A 24,300-nucleotide genomic window follows, 5' to 3' on the forward strand; every position below is an offset into this window, starting at 1 on the left:
TATATCTGTGTGTGTGTGTGTGTGTGTGTGTGTGTGTGTGTGTGTGTGTGTGTGATTGTTTGGGCTTCGAGGACAGACTCATGGTCATCAGATGTGGGCCAGACATGCCATCATAGTTTCACCCGTCAGCAGTTGGCAGCTGAACGTCTCGCTCTAACGTTCTCGCATCACAAGCTCTTCTCTCTCTCTCTCTCTCTCTCTCTCTCTTTTGCTGGAACACCGGGAACGAACTTCGGAATTCTGTCTGTGTTTCACATCTCCAATATTTCCCACAATCCCTCCTGGAGGTTTGGGTTATGATGTCAGAACGTCGCCGGTTTGGTTGTTTTGTAAATGAACTTCCCAGCTGCTCCGGTTCCTCGGGTCTTGTTATTTCAGACGGTTGGGATTTTCCGAAGTATCGAGGGTCGGAAAATTTGGGAATGATGGCGCTACTAAACATCAAGGTGGCAGCTCTGTGTAGCTGGTAGAGTTGGTGCCACACAGCTGCATGGGCCCTGAGAAGCTGGGTTCGAACCTTGCCTCCGGTTACGGTCTAAGTAGCTGTATCCAAATCATGCAGAAGGTGGATTAGATCTGAAGGTGTAATGTCCTTCCTAATGTCCCTCATGCTCTGGGAGTGTCCCCACCTTGCACCCATTTTTTGGGGTGGTGCTGTGCTCAGTCACAGGTGCAATGTGAGGCCTGACTTGCCCACAGCATTCCAATTCATCCCAAAGATGTTTAGTGGGATTATTCAGCTCTCTGACGTTCCTCCACCCCAAACTCAAACTCATCAAACTCACCATCTCTGTATGGACTTCGCTTCTGCATGGGGGACATTTGTGCTGGAACAGAAGGGGGCCTTCCCTAAACTGTTGCCACACATTTGAGTTACTGGTGAGACTGAAACACCCCTCTATAATTAGGAGGGGTGTCAACATACTAAGCACTGTTTTTAAAGCTTCTTGAGGAGGAATTTAGGTTGGTGGGTGTGGTAGCACCTGGAAACACACTTAGAGCTGCCAATCCACCTTCTGCAGTTCTTAGAGGAGAAAGGATGGTAGAATACCCTGAGGAAACTTATGGATAACGTATGGAAATGGAAGGAACATGCAGAGTTCCTCACTGGCAGTGACTGTGGAGGCCAGGATTAAACCCAGGTCCTCAGGACACGTGTCCCTGTGCGCCACCTACACTTGCAATTGTGCCACCCAGTTGAGGAGGAGAGAGTGTGGGTACCTCCCAGCTGGCATCTCCTATCAGTGTTGCTTCACAAGGATGGATCCCAGCTATAAGAAACCCAGTACATTTATGGATGGGAGTCCTAGAGAGCTTAACTCTCACAGCTGTGTTGGTGGGATGGACGGCATTCCTGGCGCTCCTGTCACGTGTTATATAACGGGTACAGAACAGGACACCCTGCGCCCTTGATCAATGACGTCCCGTGAGCAGGCGTTATAAACATGCACTGACTGGAGTCACGTCTCCCGGATTAGCCACATGTTAGCGTTTGAGTCCTCGTGGCCCCTGATTGGCTGAGCGTGATAATGCCATGACTAAATTAGGTTAACAGAGAGACTACAGGCTGGATTAATGTGATCAGGTCCAATAACCAGTTCAGAGCAGCTGGATGATGGTGGATCTGCTCAGAGCCTGAAGGACCCTGGACGTAAATCAACGAGTAAAGTGGATTAGTGGTCGTCAATGTGTAGCCTAGTGTAAGGTACACAGAACCTGGACCCTTAGCATGCTCACATAATAGAGGCTGCACTCTATCCTATATTTCATGATGGTAGTTCATCTATACATACGGCTGAAATGATGTAGATTTGGGTTGTTGAACAGCAGGATTAAGTCGGGATCCTTACACACAATAATAATAATAATAATAATAATAATAAATAATAATAATTAAAATAATAATTATACTAATATCATAGCTACTACTAACAATATTCAAAACAATAATAATAATGAAAAATAAATAATAATAATAAAAATAATAATAAAATAATAAATAACAATTATTATTGTTATATTATTATTAATATTATTATTATGTTGTATTTATTATTATTATTATTATTATTATTATTATTATTGTTATTATTATTATTATTATTATTGTTATTATTATTGTTATTATTATTATTATTATTGTTATTATTATTACTATTATTATTATTATTTTGTATTTATTATTATTATTATTGTTATTATTATTGTTTTGTATTTATTATTATTATTATTGTATTTATGATTTTCATTATTATTATTATTATTATTAATAGTAGTATTAATATCATTAGTGTTACTTTTTATTAGTGATTAGACAGTGTTTGGGTGGTGGATCTACAACTAAGATTGTAATAATATCAGTATGTAGGTGCAGTGGGTGTAGTAGGTGCAGCAGTGTTGTTGGGATCTTTAAGCTCTCGATCAACATTCCAGTTCATCTCAGAAGTGATCAGTAGGGTTGTCAGGGCTTTTGCACCGGCCACTGATGTTATTTTAGACCAAATTCGTCACCCGTGTGTTTAAGTTTTGTTTGTTTAGCGGTTACATTTATGCAGGGACCAGCCTTCCCTAAACTATTTGTACATAATTAATTAGGCCCCGAACGCAGCGAACAGGACCCGCCTCACAGCTGTTTAATAATGAACAACCGATGCAGCAGCGTCTATAAAAACAATCAGCGCTGTAAGGCAGGTACATTTCAATATTTATAAACTCATATTAATAGTTTGTTTCTGACCCTGGAGCTACGGTAGAGTTGTGGCTAAGCTAAACGATCAAACATGCTAACCGTACTCCGTACTCGGCCCCGGGCGGGCGGCGGCGGGTACGACTGCTCGCACGCTTCTGTGTTTCAGCAGAAAGTAATTTGCTACAGAAATGAAGCTGGAAGCAATAAAAGCAGAACGAGAGAGAGAACGAGAACGTCTGGCACAAACAACGGCAAACTGAAACGCAGGGAGAAGAAATAATAAAGCCAAGAGTACACACACACACACACACTCTCACACACACACACACACACACACACACACACACACTCACACACTCTCACACACACTCTCACACACACTCACACACACACACTCACTCTGCAACACTTTCTGTTTCCAACAACATGCTCTGATTCCAGATTTAGATCAGTGTGCTGAGTTTAGCTGCGTGATTACACTGCATTAGTCGCCTGTACAGAGTAAAATACAGTATGAGAGTGTGAGAAAGTGTGTGTGTGTGTGTGTGTGTGAGAAATGAACCCCTGTGGAGTTTGCATGTTCTCCCCATGTCTGTGTGGGTTTCCTCTGGGAGCTCCGGTTTCCTCCCACAGTCCAAAAACATGCAGTCAGGTTAATTGAATTGCCCTATAGGTGAATAGGTGTGTGTGTCTGCCCTGTGATGGACTGGCGCCCCATCCAGGGTGTTACTGTGTGCCTTGCACCCATTGAAAAGCTGGGATAGGCTCCAGCACCCCCTCCAGCAACCCTAATTGGATAAGCGGTTAAGAAAGTGAGTTATTATTATTATTATTATTAATTATTAATTATTATTATTATTATTACTTTTATTTGATTTTTTAAATTATTATTATTATTATTATCATGACTTTTATTTTATTTTTTAATTGTTATTATTAATATTATATTATTATTACTTTTATTTTATTTTTTTATTATTATTATTTTTATAATAATAATTATTATTATTATTACTTTTATTTTATTTTTATTATTATTATTATTATTATTATTGTTTTGTTGTTGTTGTTATTGTTATTATTGTTATTATAGTATTACTTTTATTTTATTTTTTAATTATTATTTTAATTATTTTAATTATTATTATTACTTTTAATTATTATTGTTATTATTATTATATTATTATTACTTTTATTTTATTTTATTATTATTATTATTAATATTATTTTTACTTATATTATTATTATTGTTATATTATTATTACTTTTATTTTATTTTTATTATTATTATTATTATTTTTACTTATATTAATATTATTATTATTATTAATTACAACAACATAATTATAACAAAACAATATAATAATAATAATAATAATAATAATAATAATAATAATATAATGATTATAACGCTCTGAAAACCCCACTAAACACTTTTTGGGATGAATTAGAATGTTGATCGTGAGCTTAAAAATCTCAACAACACTGCTGCACCTACTACACTTAGTACATACTGATATTATTACAGTGTTAGTTGTAGATCCACCACCCGAACACAGTGGCACCTCGCAGCACGAAGGGTCTGGGTTCGATTCCCCTGGCCAGTCGGTCCGGGTCCTTTTATCTGTAACTATTCAGAAGTGTCGTGAGAGTGCTGATAATCTCTGGTTACTTTGTTCTGCTCTGTGCTGCTGTTTAATTCCAGAGAAATAAAAGATAAAGATAAAAGAACAAAAGAACTTTGATTTCTTTTAAACCGTCGCCGAGCTGCTAATCAAAGAGCCGGAGCCGCTCACGCAGAATTAAACGCAGGTTCTTTCATGCGACTATAAATATGCATGCAGACGCGCACATTTGCATTTTATATATAGCTCATGGATGTAGGGACAAAAGTATCGGGACGCCTCTTTTAATTACTGAATTCCACAACAGTCTCTAACAGGTGTAATAAATCACTCATATAAAGGTAATTATTAGCTTCCAACTTTGCAGCAACAGTTTAGGGAAGGTCCTGTCCTATTCCAGCACGAGCTCTGGGATGAACCGGAACGTTGACATCAGTTCCCGGCCATACATACACTATACTGCCAAAAGTATTCGCTCGTCTGCCTTCACACACATATGAACTTGAGTGACTCCCATTCTCAATCCATAGGGTTTAATATGATATGATGTCGCCACCCTTTGCAGCTATAACAGCTTCAACTCCTCTGGGAAGGCTTTCCACAAGGTGTAGGAGTGTGTTTATGGGAATTTTTCACCGTTCTTCCAGAAGCGCATTTGTGAGGTCAGACACTGATGTTGGATGAGAAGGCCTGGCTCACAGTCTCCGCTCTAATTCATCCCAAAGGTGTTCTATCTATCGGGTTGAGGTCAGGACTCTGTGCAGGCCAGTCAAGTTCTTCCACACCAGACTCGCTCATCCACGTCTTTATGGAGCTTGTGCTTTGTGCACTGGTGCGCAGTCATGTTGGAACAGGAAGGGGCCATCCCCAAACTGTTCCCACAAAGTCGGGAGTATGAAATTGTCCAGAATCTCTTGGTGTGCTGAAGCATTAAGAGTTCCTTTCACCGGAACTAAGGGGCCGAGCCCGACTCCTGAAGAACACCCCCACACCATAATCCCCCCTCCACTCGGCACAATGCAGTCAGACAGGTACCGTTCTCCTGGCAACCGCCAAACCCAGACTCATCCATCGCATCGCCAGACGGAGAAGCGTGATTCGTCACTGCTCTAGAGTCCAGTGGCGGCGTGCTTTACACCACCACTTGGTGATGTAAGGCTTGGATGCAGCTGCTCGGCCATGGAAACCCGTTCCATGAAGCTCTACACACTGTTCCTGAGCTGATCTGAAGGCCACATGAAGTTTGGAGGTCTGTAGTGATGGACTCTGCAGAAAGTTGGTGACCTCTGCGCACTATGTTCCTCAGCATCCGCTGACCGGCCCTGTCATTTTACATGGTAACACTTGGTGGATGAGGTTGAGCAGAGCTGTAGAGTGGGTTGGAGGTCAGGGTATGAGGTTGAGCAGAGCTGTAGAGTGGGTTGGAGGTCAGGGTATGAGGTTGAGCAGAGCTGTAGAGTGGATTGTAGATCAGGGTATGAGGTTGAGCAGAGCTGTTGAGTGGGTTTGAGGTCAGGGTATGAGGTTGAGCAGAGCTGTAGAGTGGATTGTAGATCAGGGTATGAGGTTGAGCAGAGCTGTTGAGTGGGTTTGAGGTCAGGGTATGAGGTTGAGCAGAGCTGTAGAGTGGGTTTGAGGTCAGGGTATGAGGTTGAGCAGAGCTGTAGAGTGGATTGGAGGTCAGGGTATGAGGTTGAGCGGAGCTGTAGAGTGGATTGTAGATCAGGGTATGAGGTTGAGCAGAGCTGTAGAGTGGGTTGGAGGTCAGGGTATGAGGTTGAGCAGAGCTGTAGAGTGGGTTGGAGGTCAGGGTATGAGGTTGAGCAGAGCTGTAGAGTGGATTGTAGATCAGGGTATGAGGTTGAGCAGAGCTGTAGAGTGGGTTGGAGGTCAGGGTATGAGGTTGAGCAGAGCTGTAGAGTGGGTTTGAGGTCAGGGTATGAGGTTGAGCAGAGCTGTAGAGTGGGTTTGAGGTCAGGGTATGAGGTTGAGCAGAGCTGTAGAGTGGGTTGGAGGTCAGGGTATGAGGTTGAGCAGAGCTGTAGAGTGGGTTGGAGGTCAGGGTATGAGGTTGAGCAGAGCTGTAGAGTGGATTGTAGATCAGGGTATGAGGTTGAGCAGAGCTGTTGAGTGGGTTTGAGGTCAGGGTATGAGGTTGAGCAGAGCTGTAGAGTGGATTGTAGATCAGGGTATGAGGTTGAGCAGAGCTGTAGAGTGGGTTGGAGGTCAGGGTATGAGGTTGAGCAGAGCTGTAGAGTGGGTTGGAGGTCAGGGTATGAGGTTGAGCAGAGCTGTAGAGTGGGTTGGAGGTCAGGGTATGAGGTTGAGCAGAGCTGTAGAGTGGATTGTAGATCAGGGTATGAGGTTGAGCAGAGCTGTAGAGTGGGTTGGAGGTCAGGGTATGAGGTTGAGCAGAGCTGTAGAGTGGGTTTGAGGTCAGGGTATGAGGTTGAGCAGAGCTGTAGAGTGGGTTTGAGGTCAGGGTATGAGGTTGAGCAGAGCTGTAGAGTGGGTTGGAGGTCAGGGTATGAGGTTGAGCAGAGCTGTAGAGTGGGTTGGAGGTCAGGGTATGAGGTTGAGCAGAGCTGTAGAGTGGATTGTAGATCAGGGTATGAGGTTGAGCAGAGCTGTTGAGTGGGTTTGAGGTCAGGGTATGAGGTTGAGCAGAGCTGTAGAGTGGGTTTGAGGTCAGGGTATGAGGTTGAGCAGAGCTGTAGAGTGGATTGGAGGTCAGGGTATGAGGTTGAGCGGAGCTGTAGAGTGGATTGTAGATCAGGGTATGAGGTTGAGCAGAGCTGTAGAGTGGGTTGGAGGTCAGGGTATGAGGTTGAGCAGAGCTGTAGAGTGGGTTGGAGGTCAGGGTATGAGGTTGAGCAGAGCTGTAGAGTGGATTGTAGATCAGGGTATGAGGTTGAGCAGAGCTGTAGAGTGGGTTGGAGGTCAGGGTATGAGGTTGAGCAGAGCTGTAGAGTGGGTTTGAGGTCAGGGTATGAGGTTGAGCAGAGCTGTAGAGTGGGTTTGAGGTCAGGGTATGAGGTTGAGCAGAGCTGTAGAGTGGGTTGGAGGTCAGGGTATGAGGTTGAGCAGAGCTGTAGAGTGGGTTTGAGGTCAGGGTATGAGGTTGAGCAGAGCTGTAGAGTGGGTTGGAGGTCAGGGTATGAGGTTGAGCAGAGCTGTAGAGTGGGTTTGAGGTCAGGGTATGAGGTTGAGCAGAGCTGTAGAGTGGGTTGGAGGTCAGGGTATGAGGTTGAGCAGAGCTGTAGAGTGGGTTTGAGGTCAGGGTATGAGGTTGAGCAGAGCTGTAGAGTGGGTTGGAGGTCAGGGTATGAGGTTGAGCAGAGCTGTAGAGTGGGTTTGAGGTCAGGGTATGAGGTTGAGCAGAGCTGTAGAGTGGATTGGAGGTCAGGGTATGAGGTTGAGCGGAGCTGTAGAGTGGATTGTAGATCAGGGTATGAGGTTGAGCAGAGCTGTAGAGTGGGTTGGAGGTCAGGGTATGAGGTTGAGCAGAGCTGTAGAGTGGGTTGGAGGTCAGGGTATGAGGTTGAGCAGAGCTGTAGAGTGGATTGTAGATCAGGGTATGAGGTTGAGCAGAGCTGTAGAGTGGGTTTGAGGTCAGGGTATGAGGTTGAGCAGAGCTGTAGAGTGGGTTGGAGGTCAGGGTATGAGGTTGAGCAGAGCTGTAGAGTGGGTTTGAGGTCAGGGTATGAGGTTGAGCAGAGCTGTAGAGTGGGTTGGAGGTCAGGGTATGAGGTTGAGCAGAGCTGTAGAGTGGGTTGGAGGTCAGGGTATGAGGTTGAGCAGAGCTGATCTGAGCTGCAGTAGGTGCTGGAGTGGGTCTGTAATTACCTCTCCATCGTCCTGCTGCTGCTGCTGAACGTCACAAACACAAACAATAGCAGAGTAATTAACGTTCATCAGAGAGACAGACAGCGAGAGAGAGATATATACAGCTCTCTATAATTTCATTTCACTCTGATTTATTTATACACCGTCGTCAGCTGGTAGCGGTCCGGTAACTACTGTTCATATAGACTGACTAAAATATATACATAAAGGGATGGATTAATAGAAGAATGGATGGATGGATTAATTAATAGATAGATGGATGGATGGATGGATTAATAGATGGATGGATGGATGGATGGATGGATTAGTGGATGGATGGATGGATTAATAGATAGATGGATGGATGGATTAATAGATAGATGGATGGATGGATTAATAGATAGATGGATGGATGGATGGATTAATAGATAGATGGATGGATGGATGGATGGATTAATAGATAGATGGATGGATGGATTAATAGATAGATGGATGGATGGATTAATAGATAGATGGATGGATGGATGGATTAATAGATAGATGGATGGATGGATGGATGGATTAATAGATAGATGGATGGATGGATTAATAGATAGATGGATGGATGGATTAATAGATAGATGGATGGATGGATTAATGGCTGGATGGATGGATTAATGGATGGGTGGATGGATTAATGGATGGATGGATTAATGGATGGATGGATGAACATACAGACAGGCAGACTGATGAACAAGACCTATGAAATAGAAGGATGTATGGATTTGCATGAATGGATGCACTCACTGACGAATAAATGGATGGATGGACGGATGGATGGATGGGTGGATGATGGATGGATGGATGGACGGACAGACGGATGGATTAATAGATGGATGGATGGGTGGATGATAGATGGTTGGGTGGATGATGGATGGATGGATGAATGGACGGACGGATGGATGAATGGGTGGATGATGGATGGATGTATGAATGGACGGACAGACGGATGGATGAATGGGTGGATGATGGATGGATGGACACAAACATATGGACAGAAAGTGACTGACGGATAGACAGATACATATAGAATGAGCAGATGGACAGATAGATGGATGGATGAACGGATAGATAGTTGGACGGACGGATGGATGAACATATAAACGTGTGAACCGATGTATAGAGTGCAGACAGACAGACAGACAGACAGACAGACAGAGACATATGGAATGAACAGACGGACATATAGATATATGAACTGGACAGACAGACAGATGGACGGACTGACAGAAACAGAATAGACAGATTAACATATGTAAATATAGATAGATGGACAGACAGGTAGACGGACAGAGACATATGGATGGACGGAATGATGGACATATGAATGTATCTACAGATGGATGGATGGACAGAAACATATGAAATGGACAGATGGACCTACGTATAGATAGATGGATGGACGAATAAACAGACAAACAGAGACATATGAAGAGATGGATGATGGGTAGGTGGACAGACGAATATATGGACATATAAACATGTAGACAGACAGATAGACAGACAGACAGAGACGTATGGAATGAACGGACGGACGCGTTTAAAGCGTTACAAACACACCTAGCATGAAAGCAAAAATAAACCCTCTGATTTGACAGCGTCTGAAGTGAGAACCGCGGCCGGAGCGTTTTAGCGAGAGCGAGTAAGAAAGCAGAAGAGCTGACAGCGAGCGGAGGGCAGAACTCACGCCGCGCGCCCGCGAGACTATCACAGCGCCAGATGTTTAGCGTCTGGCTAGCTTATGGTTGGCAAACAAACACTAACAACGAGCTCGTGCACACTTGGCGTAGCGCTGCAGCATATGGTAGCACGGATCCCGGCGGATCCAGGGTTGATTTAGCAATTCACGAAATCCTTCACAGTTTTGAGTCTTAGATCGAGTCGGCTAGCGCTCGCACCACTGACACGCTGGCTGGGGAGAGACACGCTATGCTCTACGTGTTCCTCCAGCGCTCGTATCGGCGCCTCGACCAGACAGCAGGACAAACCCTGTCCGACTTGCCCTCCCTCAGACACGAACACGTTGTGCTTCTTGCTTCCAAATTTGCGACCAACAGTTTAGGGAAGGATTTTTCCTGTTCCAGCATGAGCGAGCTCTATAAAGACGTGAAGAAAAGCTCGAGCCCTGAGCTCAGCCCCACTCAACAGCTCTGGGATGAACCGGAACACCGACTGATCAATCAGTTTGCGCCCAGCCGTACTGACCGAACGGGCACAAATTCCCACAAGAGTGACTTGTCAATACAGCTAAAAAGATCATATGAACATAGAGGTCACTTTATTTGAATATTTTTGGTTTTAAAAATAGGACGTCCAGCGAACTCAGTCAGGCGTCCACATACTTTTGGCCATATTCTACTGCATGTCAGCATAGTTGGGATGAATTGGAACACAGACCCCTGACAGAACCCATCCTTATCACCCAGCATTTACGTCTGGGCATTAGCAGAGCTTTTATCCGGTTTCGACAGAATACTGTGCTTTGCTCAGGTGTCCAACGGTGTTGATATGGCATTGTGAGATTTGAACCAGTGACCTTCTGATTGTCAATCCTCAGAACCTCAGTCATGAATCCCTGCAGTTGTGTTCAGTGTGAACTCTACATTCATAGAGATTTTGTGACTTTTTTATTGGGTTTTCTCTGGATGATCTGCTCACCTGCCCACCTCTCAAAAACTTACCGGCATGTGGATTGGCTGCCCTAAATCACCCCAAGGTGTGTGTGTGTGTGTGTGTGCTTCCCTGCAGTGGACTGGTAAGTTTAGTAACATACATATCGTATACATAATTTGACGAGCTTTACGAGTGCTAGTCCTGCTCCTGAGCCGTCAACAAGATTAAGGATTAAGTCTGTGGGAATTTGTGCCCCGTTCGCCTTTGATTAGGAAGCGCATCGTTTCCTTTATACCTCAGGGGACGCTTCCCTTCTGAATGGGACAGCTTGGGAGTCACGCTATGCTCTAGGTGTTCCTCCACCGCTCGTATCGGCACAGCAGCAACGAGGACAAACCCTGTACGTCCCTCCCTCCCTCAGACACGCCTGACTTTAACTCCACTGAGACTCGGACTCGGACGCTCTAACCATCCTAGACAGACAAGAGAGGTGCTGAAATCCCCACAGTTTGGTACGTCGTCCCTTTCAACCCTGTACGGTCTCCGACTCCCTGAGCCGGAGGATCGATCACGCTGCACGTCACCTTTTAGGATAAATTGGAACGTCGCTTGCGAGTTAGGCATCCTGCTGAAGTGCCTGATCACACAAATTCCCACATGCACACTCCGAAATCTAGTGGGAAACCTATCTAGAAGCATAGAGAGGCTGGAAGAGATGTGAAGGTTGTAGGAGGAGAAACGTTCGTGGTTTTGAAATCGGTTGTGGAGTGAAGTCGAAGGTCAGGTCAGGGAAGTACGTCTGTGGGAATTTGTGCCCGTTTCGTCTTTGATTAGGAAGCGTATCATTTCGCTTCCCTTCTGAATGGGACAGCTTGGGAGTGTTCGGACGCTGTCCAGAAACGCCGCCCACCCCGGGCCGCCGCCCGCCGATCAGAACACGGCGCATCGGGCGTTGGGCAGGTGGGTGGGTGTGTGTTTGTGGGGCACGATGCCATCCTACACTGCCACTTCCTCTCGTACCATCTGCCAGGCTCTTCCTGTGCGCGCAGACAATCGTACAAACGTGTTCTCGTGCTCGTGTGTGTGTGTGTGCGTGTAAGCGAGTGTGTGTGTGTGTGTGTGTGTGTGTGTGTGCGCGCGCTTTACCTGCATGTACACGGCTCTTCCGGCTGGCTGCACTCTCTCCTGCTGGCTGATGGAAGATCACTCTCGGGGGACGGAGGGAGGGAGATAAAAGAATCGAGGGAGTCGATGATGGATGTAGGAATGCAATCTGGCGCTGCTGACGAGAGAGAGAGAGAGAGTGAGAATGAGAGAGAGCACGAGTGAGAGAGAGAGCGAGAGAGTCAGAGCGAGTCTCTGTGATAAATGACAAGAGTCTCAGTCAGGACTGTAGGGTGAGAAGAAATGACGGAGTGAGAGAACGAGCAGAAAATGGGCAGAGAGGAACGAAATGGAGAGCCATTCTTCATCTTAACGTTCTCTCTCTTCTGAACTTCTCTTACTGGTTCTTAGTTCCTAGTTCCTGGTTCTTGGTTCTGAGTTCCAGTCCTGTTCCGCAGGGTGGAACAATACAGAAATAGTAGCGTGTGGTTTTATTTATCTGTGATAAATATACACCCTTCAGAAAACCTGAGCATCAGGATGAACTTCAAGGACTTTGTAGTTCTACAATTACTGACTGTAGTCCATCTGTTTCTCTACATACTTTGTTAGCTCCTTTCATGCTGTTCTTCAATGGTCAGGACCCCCACAGGACCCCCACAGAGCAGGTATTATTTAGGTGGTGGATGATTCTCAGCACTGCAGTGACACTGACATGGTGGTGGTGTGTTAGTGTGTGTTGTGCTGGTATGAGTGGAGTTTTTAAATACCGTGTCCACTCACTGTCCACTCTATCAGACACTCCTACCTAGTCGGTCCACCTTGTAGATGTAAAGTCAGAGACGATCGCTCATCTATTGCTGCTGAGTCGGTCATCTTATAGACCTTCATCAGTGGGCACATGACGCTGCCCACGGGGCGCTGTTGGCTGGATATATTTTTGGTCGGTGGACTATTCTCAGTCCAGCAGTGACAGTGAGATGTTTAAAAACTCCAGCAGCGCTGCTGTGTCTGATCCGCTCATACCAGCACAACACACACTAACACACCACCACCATGTCAGTGTCACTGCAGTGCTGAGAATCATCCACCACCTAAATAATACCTGCTCTGTGGGGGTCCTGTGGGGGTCCTGACCATTGAAGAACAGGGTGAAAGGGGGTAACAAAGCATGTAGAGAAACAGATGGACTACAGTCAGTAATTGTAGAACGACAAAGTGCTTCTATATGGTAAGTGGAGCTGATAAAACTTTAACCTCTGAGTCTGCGCCCATCCTCGGCCAGTGGGGGGGTGGTGAAGCGGCAAAGCAATAGTAATAGTTTTTGTACATCTGTGTGTGTGTGTGTGTGTCTGTGCCCGTCATGCTCACTGCCCTCTGTCCGCTACTCCACACACACACACACACACACACACACACACACACACACACACACACTTGGGTGTACAGTGGCGACCTCATCACAGGCGGTCTGCTCCCAGCTTTTCATTTACAACTAATTACTGCAGCATTAACGAGGAGGAGACTAATAAAGGACGCTCTTAACGAGGCGAGGACCCCCGCGCGTTAATTAAGACCAGTCTCCGTGCCGAGCGCACCTCTCCGCCCTGTTCTGGAATCCGGCGCTTTATTATACGCCTTCAACTTTGCTGCAGTAGTTTAGGGAAGGGCCCTTTCTGTTCCAGCATGACGTTCATGCAGTTTGCAAGTTGAAGGTTCGTAAATAAGGACCGACTGGTGCAGCCCTCATGTCTCTATCATGTTTCTATCATAGCCGGCCGATAGCCGATAAAACATCAAGACTCAGTCATTAAAAGCCGTGTCCACGTACTTTTGCTCGTATGTGGATGAACTGAAACATCTGGAACATCAGCCAGCGCCCAGCCCAGCACAAATTCCCACAGGCGTGCTTCAAAATCTTTTGAGAACGTAGAGCTCACTCTAGTTCAAGCTTTCTCAGAGAACACTGGTGGCTCAGCGGTTAAGGTACTGGACTAGTGATCATAAGGTCGTTAGTTTGAGCCCCACCATCGCCAAGCTGCCACTGTTGGGCCCCTAAACGAGGCCCTTAACCCTGTAATTGCTCAAACCTTTTGATCAGATGAGTGAAATGTTTAGTCTTACTTAAAAAATCCAAAACATCTGAACTGGGACGAGATGAATATTTACATTCAGTGTGTGTGTGTGTGTGTGTGTGTGTGTGTGTGTGTGTGTTAACCATTGACTTAACACACAGACACACACACGTGCCTCCTAAAACACACTCACACGCCACCTACTCAAAGATAATTGACTAAACACGAGTGGAGTAAGTGAATCAGTTTTTTAAATCATTTCATTAAATTCCAGGTGCTGAAAAACGTCAGTCCTGGTTCGTCCTGCTCTCGCTGTTGTCCATCTGAGTCCTGAAACTGTCCCGGCCAATCAGAATGAGCTCTGATCAGACCCCAAACGAGAAAAGGACGCCCCTTCTACTGATAATAGCCACTAACGATTGAAAGAAATCACATGGTTATAAGTGTGCAGCAACAGTTTAGGGAAGGTCCTGTCCTGTTCCAGCATGAGCAAGCTCTGTAAAGACATGACCAAGTCCTGACCTCAGCCTCACTCAACAGCTCTGGGATGAATCGGAACATCGACTGAGGCTTTCTCAACACATATACTGACTAAATTGGCACAAATTCCCACAGACACACTTCAAAGTCACGACTGAAGAAAAGCTCCATCGTCCTGCACAGAGCCCTGACCTCCTACCTAACAGCTCTGGGATGAACCCTGAACACCGACTGACCAATCAGCGCCCAGCCGTACTGACCAAACGGGCACAAATTCCCACAGACGTACTTCAAAGTCACGACTGAAGTAAAGCTCTATAAAGAAACTTCAGTGTCCTGACCTCAGCCCCACTCAGCAGCTCTGGGATGAACCGGAACACCAACTAAGGCTTTCTCAACCCACATACTGACTGAATGGGCACAAATTCCCACAGACACACTTCAAAGTCACGACTGAAGCTCTGGAATGAATCGGAACACCGACTGATCAATCGGCGCCCAGTCGTACTCACCGAACAGGCACAAATTCCCACACACAGACGTACTTCGAACAAGCGTCCAAATACTTTTGGCTCAACTCTCGCTCATATTAAACAAATATACGTACAAACATACTGTATTTAATATTTTCAGCCCCTTCTCTGCATGCCAGTAGATGGATTGGCATCAGTCAGTTGTTCTCTGTGTGTGTGTGTGTGTGTGTGTGTGGAACGGATTGTGCATTCCTGCAGCGAGCTCGGCGTTTTTGTGTGTCACTGAATGAATGAAGTGATGAAAAAATAATGGTCAGAGAGTACCAGCGTGCATACACACACACTCGCACACACACTCGCACACACACACACACACACACACCCACTCACACACACACACACACACACAGCTGCTGGGTGTGATGAAACCAGTGTCCTGTGAGAGGAGAGGAAACATGAGCGCACTAATGTTCTCTTTGCCTCCATTAAATTAACGTTGTGGAAAAGGTCACTCTCTCACACACCACTACTTCCACATCACGCCCGGGACCGTCTGTGTGAGAGTGTGTGTGTGTGTGTGTGTGTGAGAGTGTGTGTGTGAGAGTGTGTGTGTGTGTGTGTGAGAGTGTGTGTGTGTGTGTGTGTGTGCGCGCGAGTGTGTGTGTGCACGGTGTGACCTATACCGCAGTACGACTCCGAAACCAAACAAAATGACAGGTTCAGGTCTGCGGTTCTTAGTGAGTTTTATCTGAACTGGCGTTTGGAACATGGGTATGGGGAGTGCTGTCCAACACATCACTCCAGAAGCTGCTACAGATTTTAACGTAGGTTGGAACGGCAGTGCTGTCGGCCGGCCGGGCGTCTACACAGACATGACTTCCAAGGGTGTTCCTGCCTTGCGCCCAGTGTTTGCCTGTGGAATTGGACCCGCTGCAACCCTGACCGGGACGAACCGGTTGATGAAAATGTCAGGCAGGCTCAGAAAAGGGGCGTGGTCTATGTATCCTACAGTGTCGGTGAGAAGGCGTGGTCAATCTCAGTGAAGGGGGCGTGTCCCAGTGTCATTGAGAGGGCATGGTCTCTGTCTTAAGGTGTCATACAGTGAAGGCGTGGTCAATTTCAGTGAAGGGGGCGTGGTCGATTTCAGTAAAGGGGGCGTGGTCTATGTACTGTACAGTGTCTGTGAGAAAGCATGGTCAGCTCCTGTGATGGGGGCATGGTCTATGTACGTACCTTACATTGTCAGTGAGAAGGCGTGGTCAGTTTCAGTGAGAAGTCGTGGTCAGTTTCAGTGAGAAGGTGTGGTCAATTTCAGTGAAGGGGGCGTGGTCAATTTCAGTGAAGGGGGCGTGTCCCAGTGTCAGTAAGAGGGCATGGTTAGTTTCAGTTAAAAGGGCATGGTCCCTGTCTTACTGTGTCAGTGAGAAGGCGTGGTCAGTTCCAGTGAAGAGGGCGTGGTCAATTTCAGTAAAGGGGGCGTGGTCTATGTACTGTACAGTGTCTGTGAGAAAGCAGGGTCAGCTCCTGTGAAGGAGGCGTGGTCTATGTACCTTACATTGTCAGTGAGAAGGCATGGTCAGTAGTAAAATGGGGCGTGGCCAGTTTCAGTGAAGGGGGCGTGGCATCTGTACCTTACAATGTCAGTAAAAAAGGTGTGGTCAGTTCCAGGGAAGGGGGCGTGGTCTCTGTACCTTACAGTGTCAGCGAGAAGGCGTGGTCAGTTCCAGGGAAAGGGGGCGTGACCTCTGTACCTTACCACACCCATAATTATAAAGAGTTGACGCTCATCAGGGTCGATGCTCGTCTGATGGTATCTGGTGTGAGGCTGGATCACAGTGAGACGACAGGTGGAAGAGTTGACGCTCGTCAGGGTCGATGCTGGTCTGATGGTATCTGGTGTGAGGCTGGATCACAGTGAGACGACAGGTGGAAGAGTTGACGCTCGTCAGGGTCGATGCTGGTCTGATGGTATCTGGTGTGAGGCTGGACCACAGTGAGACGACAGGTGGAAGAGTTGACGCTCGTCAGGGTCGATGCTGGTCTGATGGTATCTGGTGTGAGGCTGGATCACAGTGAGACGACAGGTGGAAGAGTTGACGCTCATCAGGGTCGATGCTGGTCTGATGGTATCTGGTGTGAGGCTGGATCACAGTGAGACGACAGGTGGAAGAGTTGACGCTCGTCAGGGTCGATGCTTGTCTGATGGTATCTGGTGTGAGGCTGGACCACAGTGAGACGACAGGTGGAAGAGTTGACGCTCATCAGGGTCGATGCTGGTCTGATGGTATCTGGTGTGAGGCTGGACCACAGTGAGACGACAGGTGGAAGAGTTGACGCTCATCAGGGTCGATGCTGGTCTGATGGTATCTGGTGTGAGGCTGGATCACAGTGAGACGACAGGTGGAAGAGTTGACGCTCGTCAGGGTCGATGCTTGTCTGATGGTATCTGGTGTGAGGCTGGACCACAGTGAGACGACAGGTGGAAGAGTTGACGCTCGTCAGGGTCGATGCTTGTCTGATGGTATCTGGTGTGAGGCTGGACCACAGTGAGACGACAGGTGGAAGAGTTGACGCTCATCAGGGTCGATGCTGGTCTGATGGTATCTGGTGTGAGGCTGGACCACAGTGAGACGACAGGTGGAAGAGTTGACGCTCATCAGGGTCGATGCTGGTCTGATGGTATCTGGTGTGAGGCTGGATCACAGTGAGACGACAGGTGGAAGAGTTGACGCTCGTCAGGGTCGATGCTTGTCTGATGGTATCTGGTGTGAGGCTGGATCACAGTGAGACGACAGGTGGAAGAGTTGACGCTCGTCAGGGTTGATGCTCGTCTGATGGTATCTAGTGTGAGGCTGGATCACAGTGAGACGACAGGTGGAAGAGTTGACGCTCGTCAGGGTCGATGCTCATCTGATTTGAATTAAAACTGACAGACGTTTGAAATTCGACACCTCCGAACGCTCCTGATTGAAACCTCGTCAGAGCATCGATGCTAATTGCCGCGTCTCTAAATTAAGAGTCATTCGGAGCCGGATTCGGAAGAAGCGTCTCCGCTAAGACGAGGGCGGGGTGACGAGCGCTAGGTTTCTGATTCGACCCGCTCGTTAGCGCTGTGGGTGATTAACGAGCAACTAAGGCTCTGCTAACGAAGGTCGAGCGATTTAAATCATCGCCACGTTTGTTTGATATTAAAGTTCAAACAATCTCATCAAACCAACATTCTGACTTAGCCTGTCAGTCCTAGTAAAAAGGGTGTGGTCTCCTAGGAAAAAAGGGCGTGGCCTCATCGTGTCAGTCTTAGCAAAAAGGGGCGTGGTCTCTACACCTGGCGTGGTGTACCTTACAGCCAGTAAAAAGGCATGGGCGGTTTCAGTAAAGGGGGCGTGGTCTTTGTACTTTACAGGTCCATTGAAGGGGGTGTGGTCTTTGTACCCTACAGTGTTAGTGAAGGGGGCGTGGTCTCTGTACCCTACACTGTGAGTTAGGGGGCGTGGTCTCTGTACCCTACAGTGTTAGTGAAGGGGGTGTGGTCTCTGTACCCTACAGTGTGAGTTAGGGGGCGTGGTCTCTGTACCCTACAGTGTTAGTGAAGGGGGTGTGGTCTCTGTACACTACAGTGTTAGTGAAGGGGGTGTGGTCTCTGTACACTACAGTGTTAGTGAAGGGGGTGTGGTCTCTGTACCCTACAGTGTGAGTTAGGGGGCGTGGTCTCTGTACCCTACAGTGTTAGTGAAGGGGGTGTGGTCTCTGTACCCTACAGTGTTAGTGACGGGGGCGTGGTCTCTGTACCCTACAGTGTTAGTGAAGGGGGTGTGGTCTCTGTACACTACAGTGTTAGTGAAGGGGGCGTGGTCTCTGTACACTACAGTGTTAGTGAAGGGGGCGTGGTCTCTGTACCCTACAGTGTTAGTGAAGGGGGCGTGGTCTCTGTACCCTACAGTGTTAGTGAAGGGGGCGTGGTCTCTGTACACTACAGTGTTAGTGAAGGGGGCGTGGTCTCTGTACCCTACAGTGTTAGTGAAGGGGGCGTGGTCTCTGTACCCTACGGTGTTAGTGAAGGGGGCGTGGTCTCTGTACACTACAGTGTTAGTGAAGGGGGCGTGGTCTCTGTACACTACAGTGTTAGTGAAGGGGGCGTGGTCTCTGTACCCTACAGTGTTAGTGAAGGGGGCGTGGTCTCTGTACCCTACGGTGTTAGTGAAGGGGGCGTGGTCTCTGTACACTACAGTGTTAGTGAAGGGGGCGTGGTCTCTGTACACTACAGTGTTAGTGAAGGGGGCGTGGTCTCTGTACCCTACAGTGTTAGTGAAGGGGGTGTGGTCTCTGTACCCTACAGTTCCATTGAAGGGGGCGTGGTCTCTGTACCCTACAGTGTTAGTGAAGGGGGCGTGGTCTCTGTACCCTACAGTGTTAGTGAAGGGGGCGTGGTCTCTGTACCCTACAGTGTTAGTGAAGGGGGCGTGGTCTCTGTACCCTACAGTGTTAGTGACGGGGGCGTGGTCTCTGTACCCTACAGTGTGAGTTAGGGGGCGTGGTCTCTGTACCCTACAGTGTTAGTGACGGGGGCGTGGTCTCTGTACCCTACAGTGTGAGTTAGGGGGCGTGGTCTCTGTACCCTACAGTGTTAGTGACGGGGGCGTGGTCTCTGTACCCTACAGTGTGAGTTAGGGGGCGTGGTCTCTGTACCCTACAGTTCCATCGGGACGCCCCTCTGATGTTGCTGTGTTCCAGACACCACAGCCGCTAACAGCCGTCCTGACGTTCCGCTCCGCGCGGGGAGAGAGTAAACAGCGTATTGTTGCGCTGGGCGTAATTGGGCGCTATTGTTAGCGCGCGGCCGCCGTTCGCGTTCCTCTGATTGATGGCGCCGGTTGAAAATGGCTGCCGCGGCTCTATGAAAACACCATTTTCCTGCAGTCACGCCTCAATCATCTCCCATTGTGCCGTTCCTCACAGTCGCCGCCGGCAACCACGCGCTCGCGAGCGGCTCCTGAGCAAACAAACCCGCAGCATATCAATTACCCATCATCCCGCTCACACGCCGACACACACACACTTACGATGGTACACACACACACTTACGACCGTACACACACACACACACTTACGACCGTACACACACACACACTTACGATGGTACACACACACACTTACGACCGTACACACACACACACACACTTACGATGGTACACACACAACCGTACACACACACTCGTGTCTGAGCCAGTCAGTGTGGCACGGCTTCCATTGCCAGCCTGGTCACCCATCTCCATTAGGATTATCTCTAGGGAGACAGGGGTACAGGGGTTCTAATCCCCCAAAAATGTGACCTTATATATAACATATATAAGTTCTGGCTAGCTGAACTGGAACTGTGGACGATGTTCTCAGCTGTACTGGTGCCCAGTACTAGCTTGATTTAATCAAAATAAAAAAACATTTTGTCATATTTTTTTTATTTTGAATGCATTGAAAACAAAGTAAAATAAATTAAAAATAAGTAATTTTTACTTAAAACAAATTAATAAAAATGATGGTATTTTTTATCATATATACTGTATATACTGGTGCTGGTCATAAAATTAGAATATCATGAAAAAGTTGATTCATTTTAGTAATTCCATTCAAAAAGTGAAACTTGTATATTATATTCATTCATTACACACAGACTGATATATTTCAAATGTTTATTTCTTTTAATGTTGATGATTATAACTGACAACTAATGAAAACCCCAAATTCAGTATCTCAGAAAATTAGAAGATTGTGACAAGGTACAATATTGAAGACTCTAATCAGCTAATTAACTCAAAACACCTGCAAAGGCCTTTAAATGGTCTCTCGGTCTAGTTCTGTAGGCTACACAATCATGGGGAAGACTTGACAGTTGTCCAAAAGACGACCATTGACACCTTGCACAAGGAGGGCAAGACACAAAAGGTCATTGCTAAAGAGGATGGCTGTTCACAGAGCTCTGTGTCCAAGCACATTAATAGAGAGACGAAGGGAAGGAAGATGTGGTAGAAAAAAGTGTACAAGCAGTAGGGATAACTGCACCCTGGAGAGGATTGTGAAACAAAACCCATTCAAAAATGTGGGGGAGATTCACAAAGAGTGGACTGCAGCTGGAGTCAGTGCTTCAAGAACCACCACGCACAGACGTATGCAAGACATGGGTTTCAGCTGTCGCATTCCTTGTGTCGAGCCACTCTTGAACAAGAGACAGCGTCAGAAGCGTCTCGCCTGGGCTAAAGACAAAAAGGATTGCTGAGTGGTCCAAAGTTATGTTCTCTGATGAAAGTAAATTTTGCATTACCTTTGGAAATCAAGGTCCCAGAGTCTGGAGGAAGAGAGGAGAGGCACAGAATCCACGTTGCTTGAGGTCCAGTGTAAAGTTTCCACAGTCAGTGATGGTTTGGAGTGCCATGTCATCTTCTGGTGTCGGTCCACTGTGTTTTCTGAGGTCCAAGGTCGACGCAGCCGTCTACCAGGAAGTTTTAGAGCACTTCATGCTTCCTGCTGCTGACCAACTTTATGGAGATGCAGATTTCATTTTCCAACAGGACTTGGCACCTGCACACAGTGCCAAAGCTACCAGTACCTGGTTTAAGGACCATGGTATCCCTGTTCTTAACTGGCCAGCAAACTCGCCTGACCTTAACCCCATAGAAAATCTATGGGGTATTGTGAAGAGGAAGATGCGATACGCCAGACCCAACAATTCAGAAGAGCTGAAGGCCACTATCAGAGCAACCTGGGCTCTCATAACACCTGAGCAGTGCCACAGACTGATGGACTCCATGCCACACCGCATTGCTGCAGTAATCCAAGCAAAAGGAGCCCCAACTAAGTATTGAGTTCTGTACATGCTCATACTTTTCATCTTCATACTTTTCAGTTGGCTAATTTCTAAAAATCCTAAAAATATATCAGTCTGTGTGTAATGAATGAATATAATATACAAGTTTCACTTTTTGAATGGAATTACTGAAGTAAATCAACTTTTTCATGATATTCTAATTTTATGACCAGCACCAGTATATATATATATACATATTATTTTTCATTTGTATTGGGACAGACTGAAGTAAAAATGTATTTAAAATTAAGTTAAATTAAAAATAAATTAATATTCATTTAAATTAAATAAATAAAATTTGCCGAATCAGGGTTCCTCGCTGCTGGTTATTAATAATAAGTTTATATAAGTTTTCCTTTGTTATATTGTGTTATTTTTTATTTAGTCATATTATCATGTTATTATTAATAATAATAATAATAATTATTATTATTACTATTATTATTATTATTATTATTTTGTCATATTATCATGTTATTATTATTATTATTATTAATTATTAATAATAATATTATTATTATTTTTATAATTATAATTATTGTTTTGTCATATCACGTTATTTTTTATTATTTTTATCATATTATTTTTTCATTTGTCGTATTATCATATTATTATTTTATTATTTTATTATTTTTTATCATATTTTTTTTATTTCTATTCAGAAAATGTATTCAAAGAAAAGTAAAAAAAAAGGTAAGGAACTGATAAGCGCTGAAAAATAAGAAATAGATAAAAACAAATAAAAATAAATAAATATAAAAGTAAAAATAATAGAAGTGTTGAGTGTACACATTTTTATTATCAGGTATTATAAGGAGGTAAACAGAAACACTGTGTGTCCGCTGCTGTTTCCATCTGTGTAACAATAAAAACACATTATATTTATTCTCTATTTATTTATTTATATTTATTTATATTTATATTTGAATGTATTTAGTTGTTTGTTTACGTCCTGAAGCGAGAACACGACGCCGTGGCGGTGCTGGAGCTGCAGTTCAGATTAACCCGCTGTACATTAGCATAAGTGCTGAGAGCAGCGAAACGAGTGAATAAAAGAGATATCGGACTGTAACTGCTGCATTATCGCTTATTCTCTCTGTTATCGTGTCTTTCAGCACCGCCCAAGTTTTTAAGGACCCCCAGCGACCAGATGGGCGTGCAGGGCGGCGTGGCCTCGTTCGTCTGCCAGGCCACGGGCGACCCGCGACCCAAGATCGTCTGGAACAAGAAGGGGAAGAAGGTCAGCAACCAGCGCTTTGAGGTATCTGGACTTTTGCTTTATATATGAACCAATCAGCTAATGATTCTGGGTACACTGGACCCACTGTGACCCTGACCAGGATGACAAGCACAGCTGACACTGAACGTTTGACTTTGTCTGTATTGCCGTCCGACCGGCCGATAGCATCCACATTTATTGGTTATCATGTGAAGCTGTGATGCAAATCATAAACTAGTTGTTTTTTTATTGTGGTCAGGGACACGGTGGGTCCAGAGCCACCAGAGACACTGGACAGGCTTAGTCAATCGTTGTCTGTATAGGCGCCCGGCTGGCTGATAGCACCCACATTTTCTGGTTATTATGTAAAGCTGTGATGCAACTAATAAAAGTCTTTTTAAAAAGACTGCTTTATCAGCTGCTGTATAGTGGTCAGGGACACAGTGGGTCCAGAGCCACTGGGAAACACTGGACAGACTTAATCAATGGTTATCTGTATTGGCGCCCGGACGGACAATAGCACCCACATGTTCCGGTTATTATGTGAAGCTGTGATGCCACACCATTGTAAAAGTCTTTCGTTTTTTTATCAGCTGCTTTATCGTGGTCAGGGACACGGTGGGTCCGGAGCCACCAGGGAACACTGGACAGACTTAGCCAATTGTTGTCTGTATTGCCGCCTGACCGGCCGATAGCACCCACATGTTCCGGTTATTATGTGAAGCTGTGATGCCACTCATAAACTACTTGTTTTTCACCAGCTGCAGTATCGTGGTCAGGGACACAGTGGGTTCGGAGCCGCCGTGAAACACCAGAGCTTATCCACTTCCCTTAGACGTAGCCAATCGTTGTCTGTACAGGCGCCCGGCCGGCCGATAGCACCCACATTTTCCTTTCTTTTTTTTGCTTTCATCAACCGCTTCATCGTGGTCATAGACACGGTGGGTCCAGAGCCACAGGGAACCACTGGACAGACTTAGCCAATTGTTGTTAATTTTTTTATAAGCTGCTTGTCGTGGTCAGGGACACTGTGGGTCCGGAGCCACCGTGAACCACCAGACACAAGAAGGCTAATCCAACTCAGAGCTTATCCACCCCCTTTAGACGTAGCCAATCATTGTCCGTATAGGCGCCCTGTTGGCCGATATGTTAGCTGCGCCACCCGGGGTTTGATTTAACACAGGACGTGATGTCATCGCGGCGGTGGGAAGCTAGCTAGCATTACCGGTGCGTTTCCGCTGGCTCCTCACTTCCCACCCAGGTTTTCTCATGGCGGCTGAAATGTTTTGATTTATTTCT

At 46.1% G+C, this 24,300-nt stretch overlaps 1 protein-coding gene across 19 annotated transcripts in view; it reads left to right on the top strand.

Moving 5' to 3' along the window:
- LOC134327068 (receptor-type tyrosine-protein phosphatase delta-like) overlaps positions 1-24,300 on the top strand; it is a 469,775-nt gene that overhangs the window by 343,352 nt on the left and 102,123 nt on the right. For all 19 annotated transcript variants that reach the window (XM_063009137.1, XM_063009145.1, XM_063009142.1 and 16 more), the window contains one exon: positions 22,898-23,043. In XM_063009137.1, the coding sequence (XP_062865207.1) occupies positions 22,898-23,043 (146 nt within the window). The remainder of the gene's footprint in view (positions 1-22,897; positions 23,044-24,300) is intronic.

The sequence above is a fragment of the Trichomycterus rosablanca genome, chromosome 14, assembly GCF_030014385.1.
Source record: "Trichomycterus rosablanca isolate fTriRos1 chromosome 14, fTriRos1.hap1, whole genome shotgun sequence".
Lineage (NCBI taxonomy): Eukaryota > Metazoa > Chordata > Actinopteri > Siluriformes > Trichomycteridae > Trichomycterus > Trichomycterus rosablanca.